The sequence below is a fragment of the Fusarium verticillioides genome, chromosome 5 (genome assembly GCF_000149555.1).
Source record: "Fusarium verticillioides 7600 chromosome 5, whole genome shotgun sequence".
In the NCBI taxonomy this organism is placed as follows: domain Eukaryota; kingdom Fungi; phylum Ascomycota; class Sordariomycetes; order Hypocreales; family Nectriaceae; genus Fusarium; species Fusarium verticillioides.
The window spans coordinates 4,106,606-4,128,199 of NC_031679.1; the positions used below are offsets into that span (position 1 = coordinate 4,106,606).

The following is a 21,594-nucleotide window of genomic DNA, read 5'->3' on the forward strand; positions in this document are numbered from 1 at the left end:
CATCATGTATATCAACTGTTTCATAAGTCAGAGTACAAATATGAGTAATATGCATCAAGCCTGGCGTATGCTTGAGCTACTCCCCACTGCCATGCTAGACAGATCATCCGAATACTTTCTCAGCGGCCTTTTCCAAGCCGGTGAAAACACCGACTCCGCGAGAGCGAGCTTGCAGTCCTTCAATTGGGGACAATGCCGCTTACAGCCACTGCAGGACTCCTCGCTCGTTTCTACCGATGTCCCCGAGACAACCGTCGTAGATTCACTTATCCTCCGAGGCCTTTTGTTGTCCAGATGCCTGCGAATCTCCCTTGGCGCCAATTTCTTAGCATCTTCGCCGTTCTTGTTCTTGACACTCAAGTCGCTATATCTCAATAGCACATCAACAACTTGTTTCTTGTTGGAGATATTGGATTTCAGGGCGACCATGAGTGGCGTTGACCCATCTTGTTGCTGTGCGTTTGCGTTGGCAACCCTTTTGCCATGTTGATCGAGCAAGAGGTACTCCAGCATTCTCACATCTCCAACTCGAGCGGCTATGTGTGCCGCTGTCATGCCAAACTGGTCATGAGCATCGACATCCAGGGCCATGGCCCTAGGATCTTTGAGAAGAAGCTTTGCAACGGGTCTTCCTTCGAATTTTGAACTCTGGCACAAGTGAAGACCTGTCTTACCCGTACGGTCCGTCGCGTCAGATTTGGCACCCTTGGCAAGAAGAAGCTTGACTGCAGGGGCGTTTAGCTCAGAACATGCCAGGAGGAAGGGCGTTAGGTCCTGGATACCATCTTCCAAGCGGACCTCAATGTTGCAATCGTGTAATAACATCTTCTCCAACACAGCCATGTCGTTTGTCTTGATAGCTTGGTGGATAGGTGCGGTGCCCTTCAACGCGCTGGGAGCCATCTCACAGATGCGATCGTGACTAAAATTGGAAGCCTTGACAGGGTAGCCTTGCTCTTTGCACCAATCAAGAATTTCTTCTGTCGTGTCTTCTGGGGGCTCGTCTGGTACCTCTTCGACACACGAAAGACCCAGGCCAAGCCTTGAGGATGGAGATGGCCCAGCCGTCTCTTCCGCGTCCCTAGTACTAGGTACAGCGCTTGCACCATCACGGCTCTCGTTCATAATAGATGGGACGTAGTTCGAGTTTGATACCTGATGCCACGGGAGATCGGCAATGGACATTATCATGTCCTTAGATTTGACACTCCATCTTTTGAATGCATCATGATAACCCTGGTCGGATTCAGCTTCAGGAAGGATGTTACCTGCGCCATGTGCATGTTGAAGTCGTCTGATAGAACGTGACTCAGCGACTTGGTTCCTTTGACGCTCCTCTGTGAATGTCGCGTAAAAGAGTAACTTTTCGAGAATTGGTCTCAAGAGGGCCTTGAAATGGATTACTTCATCTCGCGTCTTGTAACCGACGTAGCTGCTTAAAGTTAGCATCTCGTTTTTCTTGGACTTTAGTAGCCAAACGTACATTGACAGCATCAAGAAGTGCGACTGTAAAATCTCCTCGGACCCAGCCAGTCGTTCCTTGATATTCGTAATATCATCTCTTCGGAACTTTCTTTGAAGAACATACCAAGCTTCAAGCCTTTTGATTCCTTTTGCCTCGAGTATGACATCGATATGGAGCTTGCCAGTGAGTAATAACAGGTCTCTGTTGATGATCTCCAGAGTTTGGTCAATTGAATCACGGCAGTCCTTCTCTAGCGGTGATTGCGGTACATTTGCATCAAATAGCGCCCGGACTTGGTCGAGGCGTGTATGGAGGGACGAAAGAGTGTCCTGCATTATCTCTATATCGCAATCATTAGTTTTAATGACTCATAAGCCTGTGTTCCAGTGACCGTCTTAAGTTGACTTACTAGCATCTTTACTGGCGTCTTTGATCTCATTAATGAGCCGATAAAGTCCATTAGCTAGGTTAAAACAAAGCTGGGTAGCGGCAAGCGCCAGTCCCGCTGCATCCAAAGTCCCCGACATGGAGATTGTCCGAGTAGGAGGGCTTTAACAATACGGGACTGAGCTGAGTATGCAGACAAGCGGGGAAGCTTGGATAGAGAAAAAGCGGTCTAACTAGCAGATCGAAGAGAGGATGAGAGGGACAAGATGAGAGAAGAACCCGGGGAAATCCTGGGGTGAAAGCGGGTCAGAAGCACAGGCCGTAACGCGGGGATGATATGACATATACATTGCTCCCTAAATAAACAAGGCAACAAGGCGACACGAGAATTCTTCTGTGGCTGAAAATGTTTACATGCTCAGAGCCTGATTTTCAGAGGCCAAGATCTCTGAAATATCCCTCTAGACCGCCTTGGCGTCTGAGCAGTCATCTGAATGACTCGTTTGGGGTCGCACAGCACCAGAGCCTTGTTTCAAGTTTATGCACCACGGGACGTACGAGATCCTTATTGGCCGTGGTTATAACTACACTTCTAAAACATCGGGGCTCTGCATTCACCGGTCAGGTTTTTCAGCTTTCAGCTACCAGTTGTGGCGGTTGTGGTGAAACTTGTGGCTTAAGGCAAACAGTGAGAGCGCGTTTAGAGGAACGGTAAGGCAGAGCCTCATTGCATCTGTGCCGGCCGCAGGATCAAGAAGGACTGCCGGGTTCAAACTGCAATGGAGACTTAAGCTTAAAAATAAGAGATCTCCCCAATCAAGGCAAAGTTAACCCATCATCCTTCTCTTCTCTACATGTAAAGGAATTCATCAAGTTTTCCGATCTTTGAATTCACGAGCACCTTTATTCACTCCATCTACCGTTGAGCTCACGGCCCAACATGGTATCTCTTCGACGACCACGTCGCTATCACAATGCTCTGGGTAAGCATGTCAATTACCCCCCTCGTTTTGAAACCAGAACTGACCACAACAGCCAACATGACAGAAAGGGAGCTCCACGCCGATGTCCGGAAGTTCTATGACGATACCTCCCAAACTCTAACCGGCCTCCGACCCTATCCCACCGAACGAGAAGTCCAAGACGCAGCCGCGACGTGGCAGCAGAAGGACAATATCGAGAATGCCATCCGCGAAGCTATGGGAAAGGACAGCTCAGGCATCAACGATACTACAAACACGGTCATACCTCTCAACAACGTCGAGAAACGCGCTCTGATCAACGAGATTGACCATTCATTCTCTGAGAACGGGATGTGGATGGTCATCTTCACCGTTAGTCTGAGTGCCTTTCTCCAGGGCTTTGTCCAGAGCAGTCAGAACGGCGCAAATCTGTTTGCTGATCAGTGGCTTAAAGAGTCTGGTAGTCCTGTCAACTCGCAGTTCGCCTATGCCAATGCCGCAGTATACCTCAGCGCTGCCGTTATGTAAGTAGAGGTTTCTCGCAACTCATGTCTTGGTAGCTGACTATAACAGAGGATGTCCTCTTGCTGCACCGATGAGTTCACTTTTTGGTCGCCGTGGTGTCATTATCGTTGCATCCTTTCTCATCTTTGCGGCATCCGTTGGCTCGGCTTGTATTACGCTAAATGATAATGCTTGGCTAGTTCTCGGGAGCATTCGACTAATAGGTGGTGTCGGTATGGGCTTGAAAGCTACTAGTACCCCCATCCTCGCAGCGGAAACAGCAGTTGGCTCGTGGAGAGGCTCCTCCGTTCTGTTATGGCAGCTATGGTATGTCAACCACCCTAACATCTCAGTGATACCATAACTGATAGGCTTGCTTGTTAGGGTCTCGTTTGGCATCATGATGTCTTTTGTGGTCAATATCTGTCTGAACCAGATTGATGACAAGAAGCTAAAACTACGCTTGATTCTGGCATCTCCAGCAGTGTTTGCGCTTATGCTCATGTACACTGTCGCCAAATGCCCCGAGTCATTCCGCTACTACTTGATGCCCGGCTCAAGAAAGTATAGCCCTGAAAAGGCATATGCCTCTTTGTTGAGATTGCGCAACACCAAGGTAACACTTGCCCATGCTTCTCTTTGTATAACTCTACATTTCCCCCTTCATGATCTGTACCGCTGAACAAGGTCTGATACATGCGGTCACAGATACAAGCTGTCAGAGACTTGTACTTGACATACAAGGGAATAGACAGTGAGTTCAAAAACGAAGAATACGATAGCATCAAGGCCATCCCAAAACTTCAAACGCCAGTGGTTGGGGCTATCAGTCATTATGTGCTGCAGTACTGGAGAATACTGAAAGTCCATCGCCTTCGAAATGCAGCTATTACAACAGGGATTGTGGCTTTGTCGCAGCAGCTTTCTGGAAGTGAGTCGATCAACCTGTTTAAACGTCATGGCTTCGTTGACACTACGCAGTTAACCTTATGGCATTCTACGGTGGGACGACACTTGTTGGCCTCGGCCCAGGCGATCAGCCAACAGATGATCAAATCTCCAAGGCCATGCTATACAACTTAATCTTTGGTCTGTTGAACTTCTTGTTCTGCTTGCCTGCAATTCACTCCATAGACGTTCTGGGAAGAAGGAAAGTTCTTCTGTTCACGATCCCAGGCATGGCCTTGACCTTGATGGCAGCTGCAATAAGCTTTTATGCAGTGAATGAGAAGGCGAGGAACGAGGTGGTAGCCTTCTGGATCTACTGTAGGTTATGAACCTATTGTACCTGAGACAGTATCGCTTACACTCATGACAGTCCATACAGTGTTTTACAGTCCCGGAATGGGACCAGTGCCGTTCGTCTTAGCTGCGGAGAGCTTTCCTTTAGCTTTCCGTGACACTGTAAGTTGACCTTTTGCTCCAAACGAAGAGAACCCGCTGACGTCAGCAACAGGGCGCGTCGCTTGCAATATCCATCAACCTTCTGTTCGCCGGCCTCCTGGCGTGGCTACAGCCCCTACTGGTCGCTGGTATCAAATTTGGGGGAACCCTTGGGGTATTTGCTGGCCTGAACGTTGTTGCTTTTGTTCTCATCTTTCTCCTGATGGAAGAAACCAGTGGCGTGCCTCTTGAGTCACTAGGGTCGGTTTTCGACCAGCGCAAGAGGGATTTAATCAGCTTCCAACTCAAAGAGTTCTTACCATGGCTCGGTCGGTTCATTCTTGGTAGGAGTAGTCTTACTGAGAGACCTGAACGAATTGTCGACCTGGATCCGAGCTCGGCGCCAGCTGCTTCGGTGACTGATGATGAGGAGGAGCGCATTTGGAATAGCGACAGTGTTTCGACTGGGATGAGGCTGACCGAGATGTCAGGAGGGAACGGGAGAGGCTGATGAGAATGGGGTCTAAAAGATGGAAAGACTTTGAAGGGTATGCAATTGAAAAGGCGGGGGTGTATACAGTTTATGTTGATACATAATAGACTCACTTTATTAGAGGTTAATTTCAGGATAACCTCATTCAGACTATTTCAGTCCACATCGTGATTTATGACATCAAGCCCAGTGGCAAGCCTCAAACACAAGTGCGGCTTGATATGTCTTGCTGAGGCGTCATAAGCTTTAAGTATCAATCAATCAATCCTGTATACCATCAGAGTTCCGTTGATCAACCTCGCGTTTTAAGTTATTACCAAGCCGAGCGCGAGCTGACAAACACGCGATAGTGCTTCTCCGAGGAGTATTTGAGGACATATGATTGGCCCGGATGCTGCGTGGCCAGGTTTTTGGTGTCGCTTGACATGCAGGCTGACATCGGGTATCCGGGTAATCGATACACGGGAAACCGTTTAGTGGCGTTTTTTGCTGACGGGCTTCGGGAATGACGATGGAAAATATACAGTTTCCGGAATGAGACGGAGATAGTGTAATGTTGAGTATTAATTTTTGTAAGATACCAAAAGTATTTATGTGTTGCGGCGTCGCTGATACAGTTATGCTATTCTCAAACTTCTCATCACATATCATCTCCAACAAACAACATTGCAAGATTGCAGCATAATATACAATACTCTATTCTCACCACAAAATGGCATCCTCTAATCTCCCAACTACAATGAAGGCTATTCTTCAGGCCGACAAACACTCCCACAAACTCATCCTCTCATCCCAACAACCCGTCCCAACCCCAACCCATCCTCAAGACGTCCTCGTCAAAGTCCACGCTACTTGTCCCTGCAAGGGCGAACTCGACTGGGCCCTCTGGGCACCCGAGTTCATCGGCGAAAAGATCCCCATTCCTGGCCAAGACCTCGCGGGAACAGTCGTCTCAGCCCCAGACAACAGCGGCTTTAAGTCAGGCGACGAGGTCTACGCTCGTATTGAAGCGAACCGTCCTGGTGCGGGTGCTGAGTATGTTCTTGCACGAGTCTCTGAGCTTGCGATTAGGCCTAAGAACTTGACTTGGGCTGAAACTGCGGCGAGTCCTATTAGTGCACTTACTGCCTATCAGGGATTGTTCGCTAGGGGAGGGTTGGATCCGGAGGCTTTGAAGGGGGATGAGGCTGCGCGGGAGAAGAATGGCCAGATCCGGGTTTTGATCAATGGCGCTGCCGGGGGGGTTGGAAGCTGGGCTGTACAACTCGCTCGCATCGCTGGGGTCAAGACTATCACAGGAGTTGTTGGAACACAGAGCATTGATTTCGTTCGACAACTTGGTGCGACTGAGACCGTCGATTACAAGAAGCAGAGCATCGGAGAGTGGGTTGCCCAAGATCCTGCATCTCGACAGTTCGACCTCGTCTTCGACTGTATCGGCATGCCATCTCTGTCTCAGGCGTGGTATGCAGTTCAAGAGGGGGGAACACTTGTCAGCGTCTGTGCTCCCCCAGAGCAGAATCGTCCAGAAGATGTCAAGAAGGAAGTCAACAGTTTCTTCTTCGTTATTGATCCGGTCGGAAAAGATCTGGATATCATCACTAAACTTCTGGAGGCCGGTCAACTTAAGCCGCATATCGATAGTGTAGTTGGTCTGGACGACTTTGAAGAGGCCTGGGAGAAGGTTGAGTCGGGTCGAACTAAGGGAAAGGTTGTTGTTATGGTGATGAAGGACGAGTAGCGGGACTGTCAGTCAGTGGTCAGGATCTTGTTCAATGGTGTACTTAGATATAGATCTCATTCATAATATCTATTTCCATCACCCAGAATGCTTCACCCAGTAAGCCTGAGGGTTACACCAGCCCGTGAGACCGACCTCTCCCCAATCCATGCTAACACTGCTGTGCTTATGTCCCCCAAGCGGAACATTCAGCGGGACCTCGAAATGCGTGTTGACCTAAACACTCCCCGCTTCCAACTGCTCAGCCATGGTTCGAGCATGAGCGACATCTTTACTTCACATATACACTCCAAGATCATAGTCTGATGCATTAACCCGGGATATGGCATCGCCTTCAGACTGCCACTTCATAATTGGGACTATTGAACCAAATGGTTCAGTTTGCACGATCTCTGAATCCTTGGGTGGGTTGTCAATAAGAACGGGTGGCATGAAGTACCCTTTGACCGATGTTGAAGCTGATACACTAGCAAAGGCACGAATGAGGCGCGTGATGTGAGCCATCAGCTGTGGGGACTATCAACTCAAAATAACACTCTTATCAAAGTCAATCCGGGCAGTATACCAGCTACCCAGCACAATTACCCAAGATAAGCTTTTCAAGTCTGGGGAAACTCATGGCCACGAGTTGAGGTTGCGAGATAGCTGATGGGAGAAAGCAGCATGTATAGCCGACCCTACACTGCCTCGAGATTGCGGATTAAGCCACGTCTGATCCGAGAGATCCCGGCTCAAGCTCACTAACTGATCAGTAGAAGGGGTAATGTATTGACAGCCTATTGATTCACTCTCATCCGGCTGTCAAAATAATCACAAGCCATGATAACATGAGGCGTAAGTAGAGTGTGCACCAGGGAAGATTCATTTATTGCAGTACAAAACAAATCTCTTGACCTCACCCCCCAGCTATTATTCTATGAGTCTATAATTCGGCCCCGACAGAGCCAGCTACCAGGCACCTAAGCGTTGACACGGTCAAAGCCCTGCTGCATAGCCTTAAGGTGGCTCCAGTCATGGCTGTCAAGAGCAAGAGCCCAGGCCATGACACTCTTGATACCGCGGGTCTTAGCAAGAAGGTTGATCTTCTCAGTGATGAGCTCGGGAGTGTCCCAAGACCAGAAGATGCGGTTGGGACCATCCCAGTACCACTGGCCTCCGTTGACCGTGTCAGTCTTGCCCTTCTCGAGAGCCTCGTGGAATGAAGCAGAGATATCAGTACCGTCACACTTGCCGTAGGCAGACTGGCACCCAGTACCGCAGTGGGCAGCGGTGTCACCACTGTTACTCGTTAGCTTATGTCTCGTCAAGATCAAGAAGATACATACCACCAGCCGGAAGCGGCACAGCAAGATCCGGTGGCGCACTTGAAGAAAGTGCCAGCACCGCAGGTAGCATCAGGAGTAGCAGTCAGGTTGGTAGGGGCAGAGACAAAGTTGGCAGCCTCGAAAGTCATGGAGCCAGACTTTCCAGTGTCGCTACCATCCTTGGGGTTCTCGAGAAGCTCCGTGGGGCAGCCGATGGGGTGGGTGCACTTGTAGCCCTTCTTGGTGGTGAAATACTTGGCGTAGAAGGGGATGCCGAGAACGAGCTTGTGAGCGGGGAAGCCGAGGGAGAGATACTTGTCGATAGCACGGGCGGCACCCTGGACCGAGGTGTGGTGAGTGGTGTAGTGATCACGACGGTTCATGAGATCGTAGGTCATGACCTAAAATGGTTAGTGGGTAGTTTTCATAAGGCTGGAGGAGTGGTGCTTACGTTGACAAAGTCGACGGACTTCTCGATGAGAGGGGTCTCGCTGGGGATGTAGGCGATCATGTCACGCTCAAGACCGGGGACAGCGATGGAGAGCTCCTTAGAGCCGATAAACTTCTTGATCTCCTTGAGGAGCTTGGGGAAGGCCTTGATCTCGTAGGTCTTCTTGGAGTTGACGACCTGCTTGTAGTCGGCGCCGTTACCACCAGGGTACTCCATGTCGATATCTAAGTCCATTAGCCAATGCTCCCATTAAATCCATATGCAGTTGTACATACCAACACAGTCAAAACCGAGTCTATCAAGAGTAGAAGCAACGCCACGAGCGAATGTCTGACGGCTCTTGTCGGTCTTGAGACCCGCATCAAAACCAGCATTGTCGCCCCAACCACCAACAGCAAGACAAACCTTGATGTCGTGATCAAACAGAGCGCGGACCTCCTTAAGAGGCTGGAACGGCTCATACTTGCCAGCAGGCTCAGTGGTGAAGAGCGACGAGTTGGCAAAGGACATCATGACGTGGGTGACGCTGTGGGTGACGTCCTTGGGGGGCAGATCCTTGGTGTGCCATTGATCGTAGTAAATGATGTTGCGCGAACAGCTCGCCTCTGCGACGGCGTAGGCGCTCAGGCCTAGGAGGGTGGTAACGCGCATGATTAGAGGATAAAAATGAGTGACGTTGTTTAAAGGAGTGTAGATATTTGCAAAAACAGGAATTAAAGAATGAAAGACCGTTGGAGGTTGATGAGCCAAAATACAGAAGAAAATAGCGGGATGCAGCGGTTTAAATATCGCCCTCCGTTCAACGCAGTGCCGCCGACCCTTTTTGGTGAATTAAGTTTAATTAGAAGCTAAAAGGACACTTTCTAGAAGGGAGAGCGCGTCAGCGTTATAGAGTTTGATTAGCCCTTTGAACGCCCCATGTTTCGAATTTCCACCAGTGAGGGGGCATAGGTCCGGGTTACATAGCCTCAAAGTCTAAAGCGCACAGATCACGGCAATTCTGTAGCGTTGGCTTTTGGTGGTGAGATTATGTTCGGCATTTGTGAAGGGCGGTTGGCGCTGACTCGGCGAGTATCCGATCGTTCCGGTGTTTCGGGTCTCGGTGGGATGGGATGGGGATGTTGGGCTGGGGGATAAGCCTTATGGCCGTGCGATGAGTGAAGCTGACGCGAATTATATTGTGGCTTGCTTGAATGGATGGCCACTACGACAGCCACGCTCAATGCTCTATCTTGTGTTTATGCAAATGGCTATCTAGGCGAGTCCTGGCTATTCTGAATACTCATTGTTTGTTCAGTGCTGCTTTGTAGTGGGTTAACTGGGACAGATAATCTAGGGTAGTAGTGGAGGCACCCGATCCGATGTTCCGATCAACCCCGTTCCAATAAGAATGTCATGCCATGTCACACACTCCATACTTCATAGTCTATCCTGAATTGTTGGGCATAAATTAAGTTTGGGGCGAATACGAGTTCAAGATGCGATACTACTCTGTCAAACGTTCGAATGTTCAATTAGTGGTCTACAACGCTGAGAAATAGGGCAGAGTGAAACCTTCATCACTTTAAACAGTGGTATACAAAACTAGCGGCCAAGACATCATTAAGCGACATACAAAATCACAAATCTTTCATTAGTCATAAAACAGAGGCTTCATGCTTTTCTAAAGCCTGCTCGAAATGCCGTTCTCCCTCTGGATAAACCAGTCAACCGTCGAAGCTACTCCCTCCTCCAGCGAAACCCTAGGCTTCCAACCCAAAACCCTCTCAGCAAGACTCGTATCTGGCTTCCTTCTAATAGGATCATCCTCCCTCTTCGGCAGTAACTGCACATTAACAGGATCCTCATACCCAGTCTTCTCCGCCACAACTCTCGATATTATATCCGCAATCTCACTAATCTCCATCTCTTGATCACTGCCAATATTAACCGGTCCATGATAATCACTATTCATCAGAGCCTCCAAACCACGAACACAATCGTTAGCGTGTTGAAAGCAGCGCGTGGCGTGTCCGTCGCCGAATATCGTGATTGGTTCTCTCTTGAGAGCTGCCATGATAAAGTTAGGTACTGCGCGTCCGTCTTCTGGCTCCATGAAGGGGCCGTAGGCGTTGAAGATTCGTGCGATGCGGACTTCGAGACCGTGTTCGGCTTGATAGGCGTATCCGAGGGCTTCCATGACTCTCTTGCCTTCGTCGTAGCAGGCGCGTGGGCCGAAGCAGTTGACGTTGCCTCGGTAGTCTTCGCGTTGGCAAGCGATTTGTGCGTCGCCGTAGACTTCTACAATGCCATCAGTTAGCCTCATAGCCAGGCTTCATGGTGAGAGCTCATACCTGATGTACTAGCGAGCAGCACTCTAGCGTTGTGTTTCAACGCATAGTCCAAAACATTTGAGGCACCATTGAAGCAGGTTTGCAAAATATCAATCGGTTGAGACTCGAAATGTACTGGACTCGCAGGACACGCAAGATGGTAGATTTGTTCGACGTTGTCTATCCATGGCAACGGATCTCGTACATCGGCTCTATAAAATATCAGCACTTGAGTAAGGTGTCGGGGTGAACTAAACGCACTGGATATATCGCACTCGCTTGTCCGATCGGAAATTATCGAGGGTGCTTTGAGATCCGGTCCATAGTGAATCAATCACGACGACTTCGTGGTTCTTCTCGAGAAGCAGCTGGATTAAATTGCAGCCAAGGAACCCGGCACCCTGTCGATAAGATTAGCTTGCGTTTCTGCATCGCTGCTATAGGCTCGCTTACACCAGTAACGATAATGACCATGCTAAAGTCGGTAGTTTTCACGATAAAAGGTAGTATGAGGAATTAGTTGATTTGCGATGAAGGCTTGCGCAAGAAGGTATAGAAAGTCTGAGTCCAATATTTGAGAAGTTATTGAGATGCAGTCATAAAATATTATCCGTTTTCAAGTCACACGGGCATCATCGATCCGTTCAAGGTGAGACATCAGCTCTCAGCTAGCAAGGCGTAAGCGAAAATCTTGCCCTTACAAGTTGCCAAGATCATTTTAGCTCGATATCTGCCGAGCTGATCCGGCACTATCTACGTCATTTGGACCCTTTTGTGTTCCTCATTGGGGAATATCTCGTCGCATCCCGTTGTTGCACAGAGGATCTGACGTATGCGGCGTTGCTCTTTATGCCAAAAGTGGTTGGGCTGTGACGAAAGAGGGATTGACAGCTGGCGAGGGATGGTTGGTATAAAAGGAAAGCATGGGCTACGTGCCAATGATATAAAATGTCTGAGTTCGGATAAATACTGCAATGCGCGCGAAGACCTATGTCATATCATCATGTACCTGGCAAAAATTGGTGAGTGTGCGCAAGAACCTAAGTCATGCTGGGCCTTAGTCTCTTCTTATCAGTCCAGGACTTGATCACGTAGCACGTTGTCCGAGGCCATATGACTGACCTAAATGAGATTAAAATCGACTCAATTTTGTGATTATGTATCACGAGCCGTCTCGGGAAGAATGTCTAACAACGAAGATACTATCTATACCTATTTTTACAAAGCCAGAGCGAGAGCGAGAAGGCCAAGAACCCCAGAGACGAATGTCTTGGTACCAGCACTAGTAGGGGTAGCAACCGGGGCCTTTGTGCCACTAGCACCTCCAGGCGAAGAAGAGTTTCCAGAAGCAGAGCACTTGGAAGCACTCTCCTTCAAGACAGTAAGCTCATCACCAACAACACCACCGTCACCGTGGATAAAGTGCCAAGAGAGCGCACTCTCGTTGTGAACAGTCAACTTGGCGAAACCAAAGTGAGTTTGGTCAAGGAACATGGTCATGTTGAGACGAGGCTCGCCGTCGAGAACGCTGTGGCTCTCGAGGTTGCCTGCGGCTCCGTTGACGAGATGGACCATTGACTTGCCGGGGTTGGTCTTGTACGTGTTGTTGTTGATGATGGAGCCAGAGTCGAGGGTGCCGTTGTGGCCCATGGGCTGAAGACGCTCATACCAGTGAATGTGACTGTCTAACATTAGTATATGTGTTGTGAGGAGGTTGGCTAAGATATGACTCACCCAGCAATGTAGACGTCGACATTGTTCTTCAGCATCAGATCCTCAAACGCAGCGCGGATGTTAACCTGGTATTTGGCAACCTCAGAACTGTACATAGGACGGTGGCCCATGACAATAACCCAAGGGGTCTTGCATCGATCAACGCTCTCAAGATCCTTAGCCAACCACTGATACTGCTCATAGTTCTTGGTATCATTATAAGAACCATGCACAGCGCCAAAGGGGCCAGAATCAGTGACATAAGTCTCATTAGCCAAGGGATGCGTCTCATCGCCCTTGAGATCCGCAGCAAACGGCTTCTCGGGACTGTTGGCGTAATCTGTCTCTGTGTTGATAGACACAAAGTGGGCTAGACCGTAGTCGAAAGAGTACCAGAAGTTTCCAACACCGCCGGACTTGTCGCCTGCCATGTGGAAGCGGTTCTGGAAAGCGGTGAAGTTGCGCTGCGAGGGGGGGCAGGAGTAGTAGTTCAGCGTCATGTTAGCCTGGGTTGCGTTGCTCTTGTCGTTGTCGAGATAAGCAGAGAGCGTGTTGTTGCCGCCATCGAACTCAGCGCAGGTGGCTTCGTGGTTACCGGGGACAACCATGTAAGGGACCTTGAGGGTGATGCTGTTGAGCCACTGCTGCCAAAGATCCCAGTTCGACTCGTACAGAACGCTCATGTCGCCACCGCGGGGACTTCCCTGGTTAGCCACTTCGCCCTTGGGAAGAGGAGTCTTGTAGTCATCGGGAATAGGACCGCCGCCGGGAAGCTCAGTTGAAGATCCATTGTAGCAAACAGGCCAGTCATCCTCGCAGGGCAGAATGCCGGAGAACCAATCATCAGCATAACTCAGATCACCACCGTGCCATGCAAACGCAGCGCCGTCGGAAACTGCCTTGTTGAGATACTTGTAAGTACCAGCGGCGTTAGTATAGCCCATGTCGTTGAGAACAGCGATGGTGAACTCTGACTTGTCACCTGCTTCGCGAGCGGTAGTGAAGCTAAGGACATCAGATTTGGTGGTGCCGTTAGCAGCAGGGATCTGATAGTAGTAAGTCGTGCCAGGCTTGAGATCACTGATTTGAACATCATGGAAGAACTGATTACACTGCGTAACAGCCTTGACAGCAGAACAAGGCGGCGTGCGGTCATAGCTAGAAATCGTAAGCCAATGACAACTCAACGCGCAGACGAATCGGGTAAATGCCAAGAAGCGGGAACTTACGTGGTAGTCGAACCAGTAGCTTTATTCTTCAACTCAGACTTACTCGTACCCCAATGAACCGCCGGCGCAGCACCGAGTCCAAAAGGTGTCTGGTAGTGAATGTTGATACCGCCAGGCGTATATGACGTCGAGATAACATTGACGTTGTTGCTGGGGTTTGAAGAACCAGGCTTCACGGCTGGAGGTTCAACGAGACGAGGGAATCCTTTTCCATTGCCGTTGACGGTGGGATCGACCCAATCGCCGACGGGGACTGCTGGGCCTTTGTAGGGATACTTCTCATCGACGACGGGCTTGGAGAGAGCGGGTGTCGTGAGGAGCGCGGCCAGGAGGCTGGGGGCAGCGAGGGACTTCATGATGAACCTAGTGAGGCGGCTGCAAAAGAGAGACTTTTGAGAGCAGTAAAGAATCTACACCTGTCATTCCTGTTTTGAGGTCAAATGCAACGTTGGTATATATAATTCCTATCATCGCGGACCTCCCCATGTGCTCGGAACTCAGCTGCCGGATCGTCATCTCAAATCATCGCAACCTCCAAGAATATTAACAACAATCGGATCTGACGGCTCTCGCCGGTGGCAGTAACAAGTTTAGCTTCACCATTGCCCCTGTGAATCTGCAACCCTGCCCAATCAAGGCTGATTACGATGAAACGTGATAAGCAAGCTAAGATAAGCTTCTACGGCCGATGATAACGGATTCAGCTTAAAGCCTCGCGTCAAGATGTATTAATGCGATAAAGCCAATAGCCGCTTCCACGTGGTAAACAGCATTGCTGAGCTTTTTATTTGTCGATGGGTTTGACTCCATAAATCACGGCTTTTCGGCAGACGAGATGTTGGTAATTTATGCTTGGTTACTGGTTGGTTGCATCAAGTCCCCCGCATCTGGGTCGAGATCCCTGCTTGGTTTATTCAAAAGTGCCCAGGCTCGCTTGAGGGTGAAAGAAAGCACTAACATATTGACACCAAGACACGCATAGCTGATGTACAGTCCTTTTTGTCAACATATATGCACTTGCAACATGGACCAGCACGTTCTTTACCAGCTGCCACAAATGTGTTTAGAGGGAAGCTAGAATACATCTCTTATCAGAGTGAATATCGCACGATTGGAGCAGCTGTCCTCTGAAGATCCCAGACAGACACCTTTTTCGTACAGGGACAATTCAACAATAGCTTGGAGACAGCTAGCTACCCTGCATCAAGCAGCCAAAATGGCCTTGAGTGACATACCAATAACGTGCCACAATATTTTGACATAACTTGCAGCGCTAAAGAATTGCCTTACTTTATGACCAGACAAAGAAGAGGATTTGATTTCCCAGATAAGGACATGTGACATTGTTACCCAGTAAAGCAATTAAGTTGGATCCATTAACTGGAGATCCCAGCAATTCATCCTTGTTGTCCTGGAGATCAACATGTCCATCTCCAAAGTTTGTGTATAAATGATACACCATGGAAGCTGCAAACCTTCTGGCATTATTATAATCGCCCTCCTCTCCACGAGCCTTCATACACTATATAGTATATCATGCAGACTAACAAGCTAAGCGATATCAAGACCGGACCGACGGGATCACACAGATCTGTCCACGGAAATTATTCTTCCGTACCAATTACAGTTGCCGACTGAAAGCTTCAATGTATGATCTGCATGCCGCAATCATGGCATTTCCTGCGATCTCCCAATCCAAATATGTTATACCCCGCCTCGGACCAGCTCCGTCTATCCCTTTCCAGACATTATGCTTAAACAAGATCTTCCGTTGCCATTCCTTGGTCATAAGATCAGCTTGTGATTTGTGGGATGAGAGAACAAGGTTGGGTCTATGATCTGAAACGTGGATTTGAGGAGATATAAGTAGTTCGTTGTTCGCTGTGTGAAACTGGCAAGACTGAGTAAATTGTCTTGGGCAGGTGATTCAAATTTTAGTCTTTTTTATTCAGTCTCTTACCATGCTGTCGAAATTTCTTGTTGCTGCCATGGGTAGCGTCTTGGTTCAGAGCGCTGCAGTCCACGCAGCGTCAAGCATCAGTTATCTCTTCACTTTGTCAGTACTTTTATACTGCAGCTTCAGACTAAGAATTGACATCTCTTAGTGGCGACTCATACTCCCAGACAGGCTTCGACCCCAACGGCGCGAAACCCTCTGCCTCCAACCCCCTCGGCAACCCACCATTCCCTGGATGGACAGCAGCCGGTGGAGCGAATTGGGTCGGCGACATTGTCAAAGAGCAAAACAATTCACTTGTTCTATCATACAACTTTGCGTACGGAGGCGCTACAGTCGATGCTAACATCGTCAAGCCCTATGCAAGCACTGTGTTGAGTTTTGTAGACCAAGTCAACCAGTTCTCTAACTCTGTGGGTAAGCACCCAGATGGTACTTCTTGGACAGCAAAGAATACCATTGCAGGTGTTTGGATCGGCGTTAATGACGTTGGTAATTCTTTCTATCTGCAGGATGCAGACGCGGTGGTTGAGAAGGCTACTACGAGGTATTTTGAGTTACTACAGATTCTGTATAAAGCTGGTCTGCGCAAGTTTGTTCTACTCAGCGTTCCACGTAAGTCAGGAGGACTACATCACTGGGGCTTTTATGCTAATGACGTGCAGCAACTGAGTTGACACCATTGATGATCCAACAAGGCGCCGACTCGAACGCTCTTCTCGTCAAGTCGATTAAGCTCTACAATAGCAAGTTGGCCTCAAAGCTCAGCGCGTTCAAGAAAGCCAACTCTGGTGCCAAGACACTTCTCGTTGATACATCCGTTTCTTTCAAGAAGGCTATCAACAGCCCCACGGCTTATGGTGCACCTGATGCGACTTGCTACAACAGCGATGGGAAGTCATGCGTGAGTAGCCTCTCTCAAGTGAAGGTATTGTATACTGATGCTGCGATAGCTGTGGTTTAATGATTATCATCCTGGAATTGCTATCAATCAGTTGGTGGCTGAACAGGTAGCAAACGAACTCAAGTCGAATGGCTTTGGATGGTAAATCTTTTCAGGCTGAGGCTGGTTTCCGTGAGACAGATGAACTCTGGAATTTACCTGAGAAAACAAGTTTCTAGGTTAAGAAACATTGATCAAGTGCATTTCAATTATTCTATGAGAAGCACGGGATAGATATCATAGGACATATGCTTGATGTAAATTGACCATTGTAAGGCGCATGAGAAACATCCCAGTTAAGTGATTATCATCTTACCCTTGCGTCTACTAATCATTCCTTGATTCATAGAAATCGCCATTGCATTTGACCCGCGAATACCAATTTCATTTAACGCTGGGAGTTTCCGTTATTAAATATGCATTACTACCTCAACTCATAAGATCTATACATTTCTCTCTATTCTTGTTCCCTCCAATCGCTCAGCCCTTCGTTCAAAGGGCTCAGAAGACCTGTCTAGTGTGTCCTCTATTTGGCGCAGATGGTGGCAGTGATGGTAGCAGGCTGAGGGCAGCCATAGACCTTCTTCATGCTAGGAGTGCTGTAGCAAGAAGCATCGCCAGCAGCGCAGTCAAACTGCTTGCATCCCTTACCAGTGGTGAGGATGTTGTGCTTGTTGGCGAAGGGGTTACCCCATTGACTAGATATGTTAGTATGGCATTGACATAATGAGCAAGGATTGGACTTACGTGCTGAACTCGTAGTAAACGTAGTTGGGCTTGGAGGTGGAGGAGTAGCCGAAGAAGAGAGGGTTGCTGAGCGTCTTGGTGGTGGCAATCTTGACGGTCTAGAACAATTGTTAGTACAAAAGAGTTCAGTGATGAAAGCAGACACGAATTCAACGTACAGATCCAGTAGAGCGGAGATTCTCAGAGAACTTCTGACCGGGCTTGAGGGTCACAAGAGGTCCAGGAGCACCGCCGTTGTAAGGCCAAGACTGAACATAGATGGTACCAGAGCAGTCGTTCTTGACGACAGCCTGGTTAGCGGCGGCAGCGCTGCCAACAATGGCGGTAAGGGCAGTGAGGATGCTGAACTTCATTTTGAAGAGTGAGAAGATGTACTTTAAGATGAGAGAGTCTTGTAGATGAGAGAGAAAGTGCTTGAGAGTGATGATTGAGAATAAGTTGATCAAAAGCCGCTATTTATACAAAATGGCAAAACGTTTGGACATTGCGGTGAATAGCGATTAAAGTTGAATACGAGCCGGCATAGACTTGTGGCGTTCTGCTAAAGCCTATACGGGCAATTATCGGTTCGTATCGAGCCATCTTGTGACGAGAATAGACCAGAGACTAGATCTCTCGTAACTATTCCCAAACCGTCGACCTGAACTAACCCGTGCCGAGGGCCCGAGGCTTCCGCCTTTCCTCAATCCGGGGGGAGCTACAGAGTTTGGGCTAAGCTTCGATGGTCTAGAACATACGGTGAAGGGCTAAAAATAAATAAAAAAGGGTTTTGTATTAAGATTACATTAAAGGGAGAGGTAATAGTTAATATGCATGTCTCATAAGTAAGCGGTAGAATGGCATTTCTCTGTTTTGTGGATTATGGACAGATGTCATTCTCAGAGAGTTGCATCGCTGTCACTAGGTCTGCCGTGGCTCCATTCATCGTCTAGGCGTCTCTCTACCACGATTTCTTGTGTGACGACAGTAGTGGCTTTGATACCCCGACTCGGCGAGCTTGGCTCAATTGGACTCTGCGACGTTGCCTCGTCACCGTTCTGTCCCTGCTCAGCCTTAATACTAACACTGACACCAGGGTATGTTCGGTAGTGTTTGGTAATTGATGGAAGAGGTACTTCATCTTTTCGCAAGGTGGATGTATCCTCCATTGAGTCATGGCTGATCTCTTGAGTTCGCCTTCGAGACATACTACGTAGATTTTGACTGCTGCGTGTTCGAGTATAGCCGTATTGTGATACACGGTTGCTGCTTCGGCCGAATGAGGACGCAAAGAGCCTGGGCATGATCTTGGAGAACAGTGGTCGGAGGGTAGGTAGGCATGAGGAAATAATAGCCAGGGTGACTTCGAGGAATGACCATATCGCGGCGTCGACGTTATCCCAGTTGGGATCTTTTGTTGAAGCAGCTGTCTTGAGTGTTCGAATGCGAATAATCGAGATGATGCAAGTCCTGGTGATGTTAGCAACAGCGTGGTAGAAACGATTGAGCTACTTACAGGAAGCCAATGCTGAAGATGGCCAACAGCATAATCTTTTGTTTCTTCGGAAGGTTCAAGCTTCCGATGACTGGTAACGGCATGCAGAAAACAGTGATATCTGAGACGAGGTTGAAGCCAGCCATGACGTACCAGACCGTCAAAGGGTCGGTGCAATGGCCATCTAGGGTTGAGTTCCAGAACTTGGCGACGGGTACACAAATGAGAGTATTGAGGAAAGCGATCGTGATGGTCCATGCGACCATGATGACGAGTCCGTAGAATGTTAACGACTGTAAGACCGGTATGGCAAAGACTCGTCGGTATTGAAGAAGGATTCCGATTTTGACAAGACACATGGCGACATTGTATACGATGACGGAAGCATAAAACGCCTACCAAATGTCAGCATGAGTTGAGGCCATATCGAAGCGAAACTGACCTTCATGTAAGCAACGTAATTCTCCTTCGACTGCTCCCAAGTATGATGTCCAAGCCCATATTTATTCTCTACACGCACGTCAGCACTTGACCTCCACAACAACGTTGATGAAGCCTACCTAGACCAATAGCCACCGCAGCTGCAATTGTAAGGACCTGGGCAGTAGCCATAACTCTATCATCCCAGCCGAGAGAATGCAGAACCTTGTATCTCACATAGAGTCGCAATGCGACGGTGATCGTGGAAAGAATGGAGAAGGTAATGAGAATAGCTTGAATCTCTACCGAGCGGGATGAACTATCCGCTGGCATTGAGCGAGTATCCATGGTCAGATGACTCTCGTCAGCCCAACGGATATACATTGTGCACTGTCGACGAAGACGAACTGTAACATATGTTTGGAGTCATTAGAACCATATTTTCCTCACACTGGGGGACCCCAAGGGCATTTAAATATAGCACTTCACGGAGGGGCTCAGGGTTCAGCTCTCACAGACTCTGTCTCACAACTGTAAGAGATCGACGAGCTTGAGCTTATAATTGCACATCCAATGGCCTGCAGACCGATGATCTAATCGTGAATCTCTTTCCTCAAGCTGTAATCGCTCGGGCCTGATCTGCGGAGGCAATGATACCCTGGACCTGAAGATTACCGCTGATCGTTGTTTTACTGCGCTGAGCTGCAACCAACCAGATCGAGGCGTCAAACTGCCGCAGCGTGTTGCGGGCGAGCGTGAGTGTCGGTGCGGCCTGGTTGGCATAACTGCCGATCACAATATGCCATGTGGTTATAGTGGAGAGGTTTTTTGATGGGAGCAGGGGTTTGGTGACACTGACAGGTTTACCGAATGTTCCGAGGTTAAAGATTGAGGGTTTGTAAGGCATTTGTAACGATGAAGAAGCTCTGGGCGGTCTTTTATTTCGTCGATCAATGGTGAAATCTCCACTGGGGATATTGCTCTGAGGCCCAACAGGTTGGAAAAGACTGAATGCCAAGACTTATCCTTGCTGAAACATTGAAATGACCTGCATATCAGCCTGATCAGATCTCTTTTTGCGTTTTTCTTTTTTGTTTTGGCCTCACCGCATTGACGCATTCTTGCCTGACAATCCAGCGACATGGAATGTCGTGATTATCCGTAATTCCGTGGCGTGTCTTTTGGTTTCAAGTAGATCTGTAACATGCCCGGTGACGAACGAAGATCCCGCTGCAGACAGTGAGCATGTGACCAGGCTACCCTGGTCATTAGTGACTTGGGCCCGTCAATATGGCACTGAGATGTCAGTCCGTCTCGACGCTATTGTGACATTTGGCATTATGTAGTAAGCAGTCCAATTAGCTGGGGAAACGATTCTTTGCGCTAATAAATATTTACAGTACTCATGACAGCGCTTTGGCGGCTTGGCCCTCTCATGACTCGGATTGCGCTCAGGCGGACCCTGACAGAGAGAGTCATGGCGACTCAGATCATCTGAGGGTTACCCCACTGAAACATTTCACTGACCCAAAACATTACATGAAACATTTTGCTGATGTTTTGGGTCTGGCGTACTACTCTATATGCATATATCGTGTAATATACGTTCGCTTGCACGATATTTCCCGCGGAGGATTTTACGCGACGTTGCATCATTTTCCAAGCTACTCCATAAATTTAACTAAGCAAAGACGATCTCAGGTATGCCTGCTCACCGCGTGAATTGCCAATGCGACTCTACAATAACCCATCTTACAAATTTGAGAGGCTCCGCGTGAACGTTACATAGTAGCATTACCTCGACGGTCGATACTATGAGGTCATCCTTGGCCCTCTCAAGGCGTGCAGAGATAGCTCACCGTCGATTGACACCGTTGTGCAATTTAACAAGGGCACTGGATATATTGTTTGTATTTGTTAATTCGTGTTCTTGGCCCTTGGGTGTTGACTGAAAACTCTTTTGACCCTTTCATTCTTATCACAGTGCAATTGAACTCGCCTTGTCATGATCGAACAACCTGGGACAGGCGACGTTTGGAGTCTTGGCGAAATGCAGCTCTTTTCGAAGAGAGTTGGTCGATCAGCGAGTCTGCAGATCAGCGACATTTT

At 48.6% G+C, this 21,594-nt stretch overlaps 9 protein-coding genes across 9 annotated transcripts; 3 read left to right on the forward strand and 6 right to left on the reverse strand.

Annotated features, from left to right (window-relative positions):
* Positions 1–54: 54 nt before the first annotated feature.
* FVEG_09399 (hypothetical protein) lies at positions 55–1,992 on the reverse strand (the record flags this gene model as incomplete). Its single annotated transcript, XM_018898385.1, has 3 exons — positions 55–1,432; positions 1,484–1,805; positions 1,875–1,992. The coding sequence occupies 3 exons, from the start codon at positions 1,990–1,992 to the stop codon at positions 55–57; spliced, it is 1,818 nt and encodes a 605-aa protein (XP_018756259.1).
* Positions 1,993–2,892: 900 nt separating this feature from the next.
* On the forward strand, positions 2,893–5,212 carry FVEG_09400 (hypothetical protein; the record flags this gene model as incomplete). Its single annotated transcript, XM_018898386.1, has 7 exons — positions 2,893–3,338; positions 3,388–3,645; positions 3,703–3,934; positions 4,027–4,249; positions 4,300–4,584; positions 4,637–4,722; positions 4,775–5,212. 7 exons carry the CDS (start codon positions 2,893–2,895, stop codon positions 5,210–5,212), a joined length of 1,968 nt encoding a protein of 655 aa, XP_018756260.1.
* Positions 5,213–5,906: 694 nt separating this feature from the next.
* FVEG_09401 (hypothetical protein) lies at positions 5,907–6,935 on the forward strand (the record flags this gene model as incomplete). Its single annotated transcript, XM_018898387.1, has 1 exon — positions 5,907–6,935. The coding sequence occupies one exon, from the start codon at positions 5,907–5,909 to the stop codon at positions 6,933–6,935; it is 1,029 nt and encodes a 342-aa protein (XP_018756261.1).
* A 122-nt stretch (positions 6,936–7,057) lies between these two features.
* Positions 7,058–9,595, reverse strand: FVEG_09402 (chitinase). The gene is made up of 4 exons (XM_018898388.1): positions 8,966–9,595; positions 8,691–8,914; positions 8,261–8,640; positions 7,058–8,213 (listed from the first exon to the last, which is right to left on the reverse strand). The coding sequence occupies exons 1-4, from the start codon at positions 9,339–9,341 to the stop codon at positions 7,895–7,897; spliced, it is 1,299 nt and encodes a 432-aa protein (XP_018756262.1). The 5' UTR covers positions 9,342–9,595; the 3' UTR covers positions 7,058–7,894.
* A 701-nt stretch (positions 9,596–10,296) lies between these two features.
* FVEG_09403 (hypothetical protein) lies at positions 10,297–11,554 on the reverse strand. Its single transcript, XM_018898389.1, has 4 exons — positions 11,456–11,554; positions 11,264–11,403; positions 11,024–11,214; positions 10,297–10,970 (listed from the first exon to the last, which is right to left on the reverse strand). Exons 1-4 carry the CDS (start codon positions 11,474–11,476, stop codon positions 10,354–10,356), a joined length of 969 nt encoding a protein of 322 aa, XP_018756263.1. The 5' UTR covers positions 11,477–11,554; the 3' UTR covers positions 10,297–10,353.
* A 666-nt stretch (positions 11,555–12,220) lies between these two features.
* Positions 12,221–14,300, reverse strand: FVEG_09404 (acid phosphatase; the record flags this gene model as incomplete). Its single annotated transcript, XM_018898390.1, has 3 exons — positions 12,221–12,683; positions 12,737–13,873; positions 13,945–14,300. 3 exons carry the CDS (start codon positions 14,298–14,300, stop codon positions 12,221–12,223), a joined length of 1,956 nt encoding a protein of 651 aa, XP_018756264.1.
* Positions 14,301–15,905: 1,605 nt separating this feature from the next.
* Positions 15,906–16,950, forward strand: FVEG_09405 (hypothetical protein; the record flags this gene model as incomplete). The annotated part of the gene is made up of 4 exons (XM_018898391.1): positions 15,906–16,000; positions 16,050–16,516; positions 16,567–16,805; positions 16,855–16,950. 4 exons carry the CDS (start codon positions 15,906–15,908, stop codon positions 16,948–16,950), a joined length of 897 nt encoding a protein of 298 aa, XP_018756265.1.
* Positions 16,951–17,119: 169 nt separating this feature from the next.
* FVEG_09406 (hypothetical protein) lies at positions 17,120–18,081 on the reverse strand. Its single transcript, XM_018898392.1, has 3 exons — positions 17,750–18,081; positions 17,592–17,689; positions 17,120–17,542 (listed from the first exon to the last, which is right to left on the reverse strand). Exons 1-3 carry the CDS (start codon positions 17,942–17,944, stop codon positions 17,371–17,373), a joined length of 465 nt encoding a protein of 154 aa, XP_018756266.1. The 5' UTR covers positions 17,945–18,081; the 3' UTR covers positions 17,120–17,370.
* Positions 18,082–18,469: 388 nt separating this feature from the next.
* On the reverse strand, positions 18,470–19,869 carry FVEG_09407 (hypothetical protein; the record flags this gene model as incomplete). Its single annotated transcript, XM_018898393.1, has 4 exons — positions 18,470–19,040; positions 19,087–19,460; positions 19,508–19,575; positions 19,626–19,869. 4 exons carry the CDS (start codon positions 19,867–19,869, stop codon positions 18,470–18,472), a joined length of 1,257 nt encoding a protein of 418 aa, XP_018756267.1.
* Positions 19,870–21,594: the final 1,725 nt, after the last annotated feature.

Coding starts and splice junctions, on each gene's coding strand:
- FVEG_09402 (XM_018898388.1), bottom strand. CDS start 9,341: ATGCGCGTTACCACCCTCCTAGGCCTGAGCGCCTACGCCGTCGCAGAG. Junction 8,915..8,965: donor ACTCGGTTTTGACTGTGTTG/GTATGTACAACT, acceptor TAATGGACTTAG/ATATCGACATGGAGTACCCT. Junction 8,641..8,690: donor AGTCCGTCGACTTTGTCAAC/GTAAGCACCACT, acceptor TAACCATTTTAG/GTCATGACCTACGATCTCAT.
- FVEG_09403 (XM_018898389.1), bottom strand. CDS start 11,476: ATGGTCATTATCGTTACTGGT. Junction 11,404..11,455: donor TGGTCATTATCGTTACTGGT/GTAAGCGAGCCT, acceptor TCTTATCGACAG/GGTGCCGGGTTCCTTGGCTG. Junction 11,215..11,263: donor AAGCGAGTGCGATATATCCA/GTGCGTTTAGTT, acceptor GATATTTTATAG/AGCCGATGTACGAGATCCGT.
- FVEG_09406 (XM_018898392.1), bottom strand. CDS start 17,944: ATGAAGTTCAGCATCCTCACTGCCCTTACCGCCATTGTTGGCAGCGCT. Junction 17,690..17,749: donor ATCTCCGCTCTACTGGATCT/GTACGTTGAATT, acceptor CAATTGTTCTAG/ACCGTCAAGATTGCCACCAC. Junction 17,543..17,591: donor GTTTACTACGAGTTCAGCAC/GTAAGTCCAATC, acceptor TAACATATCTAG/TCAATGGGGTAACCCCTTCG.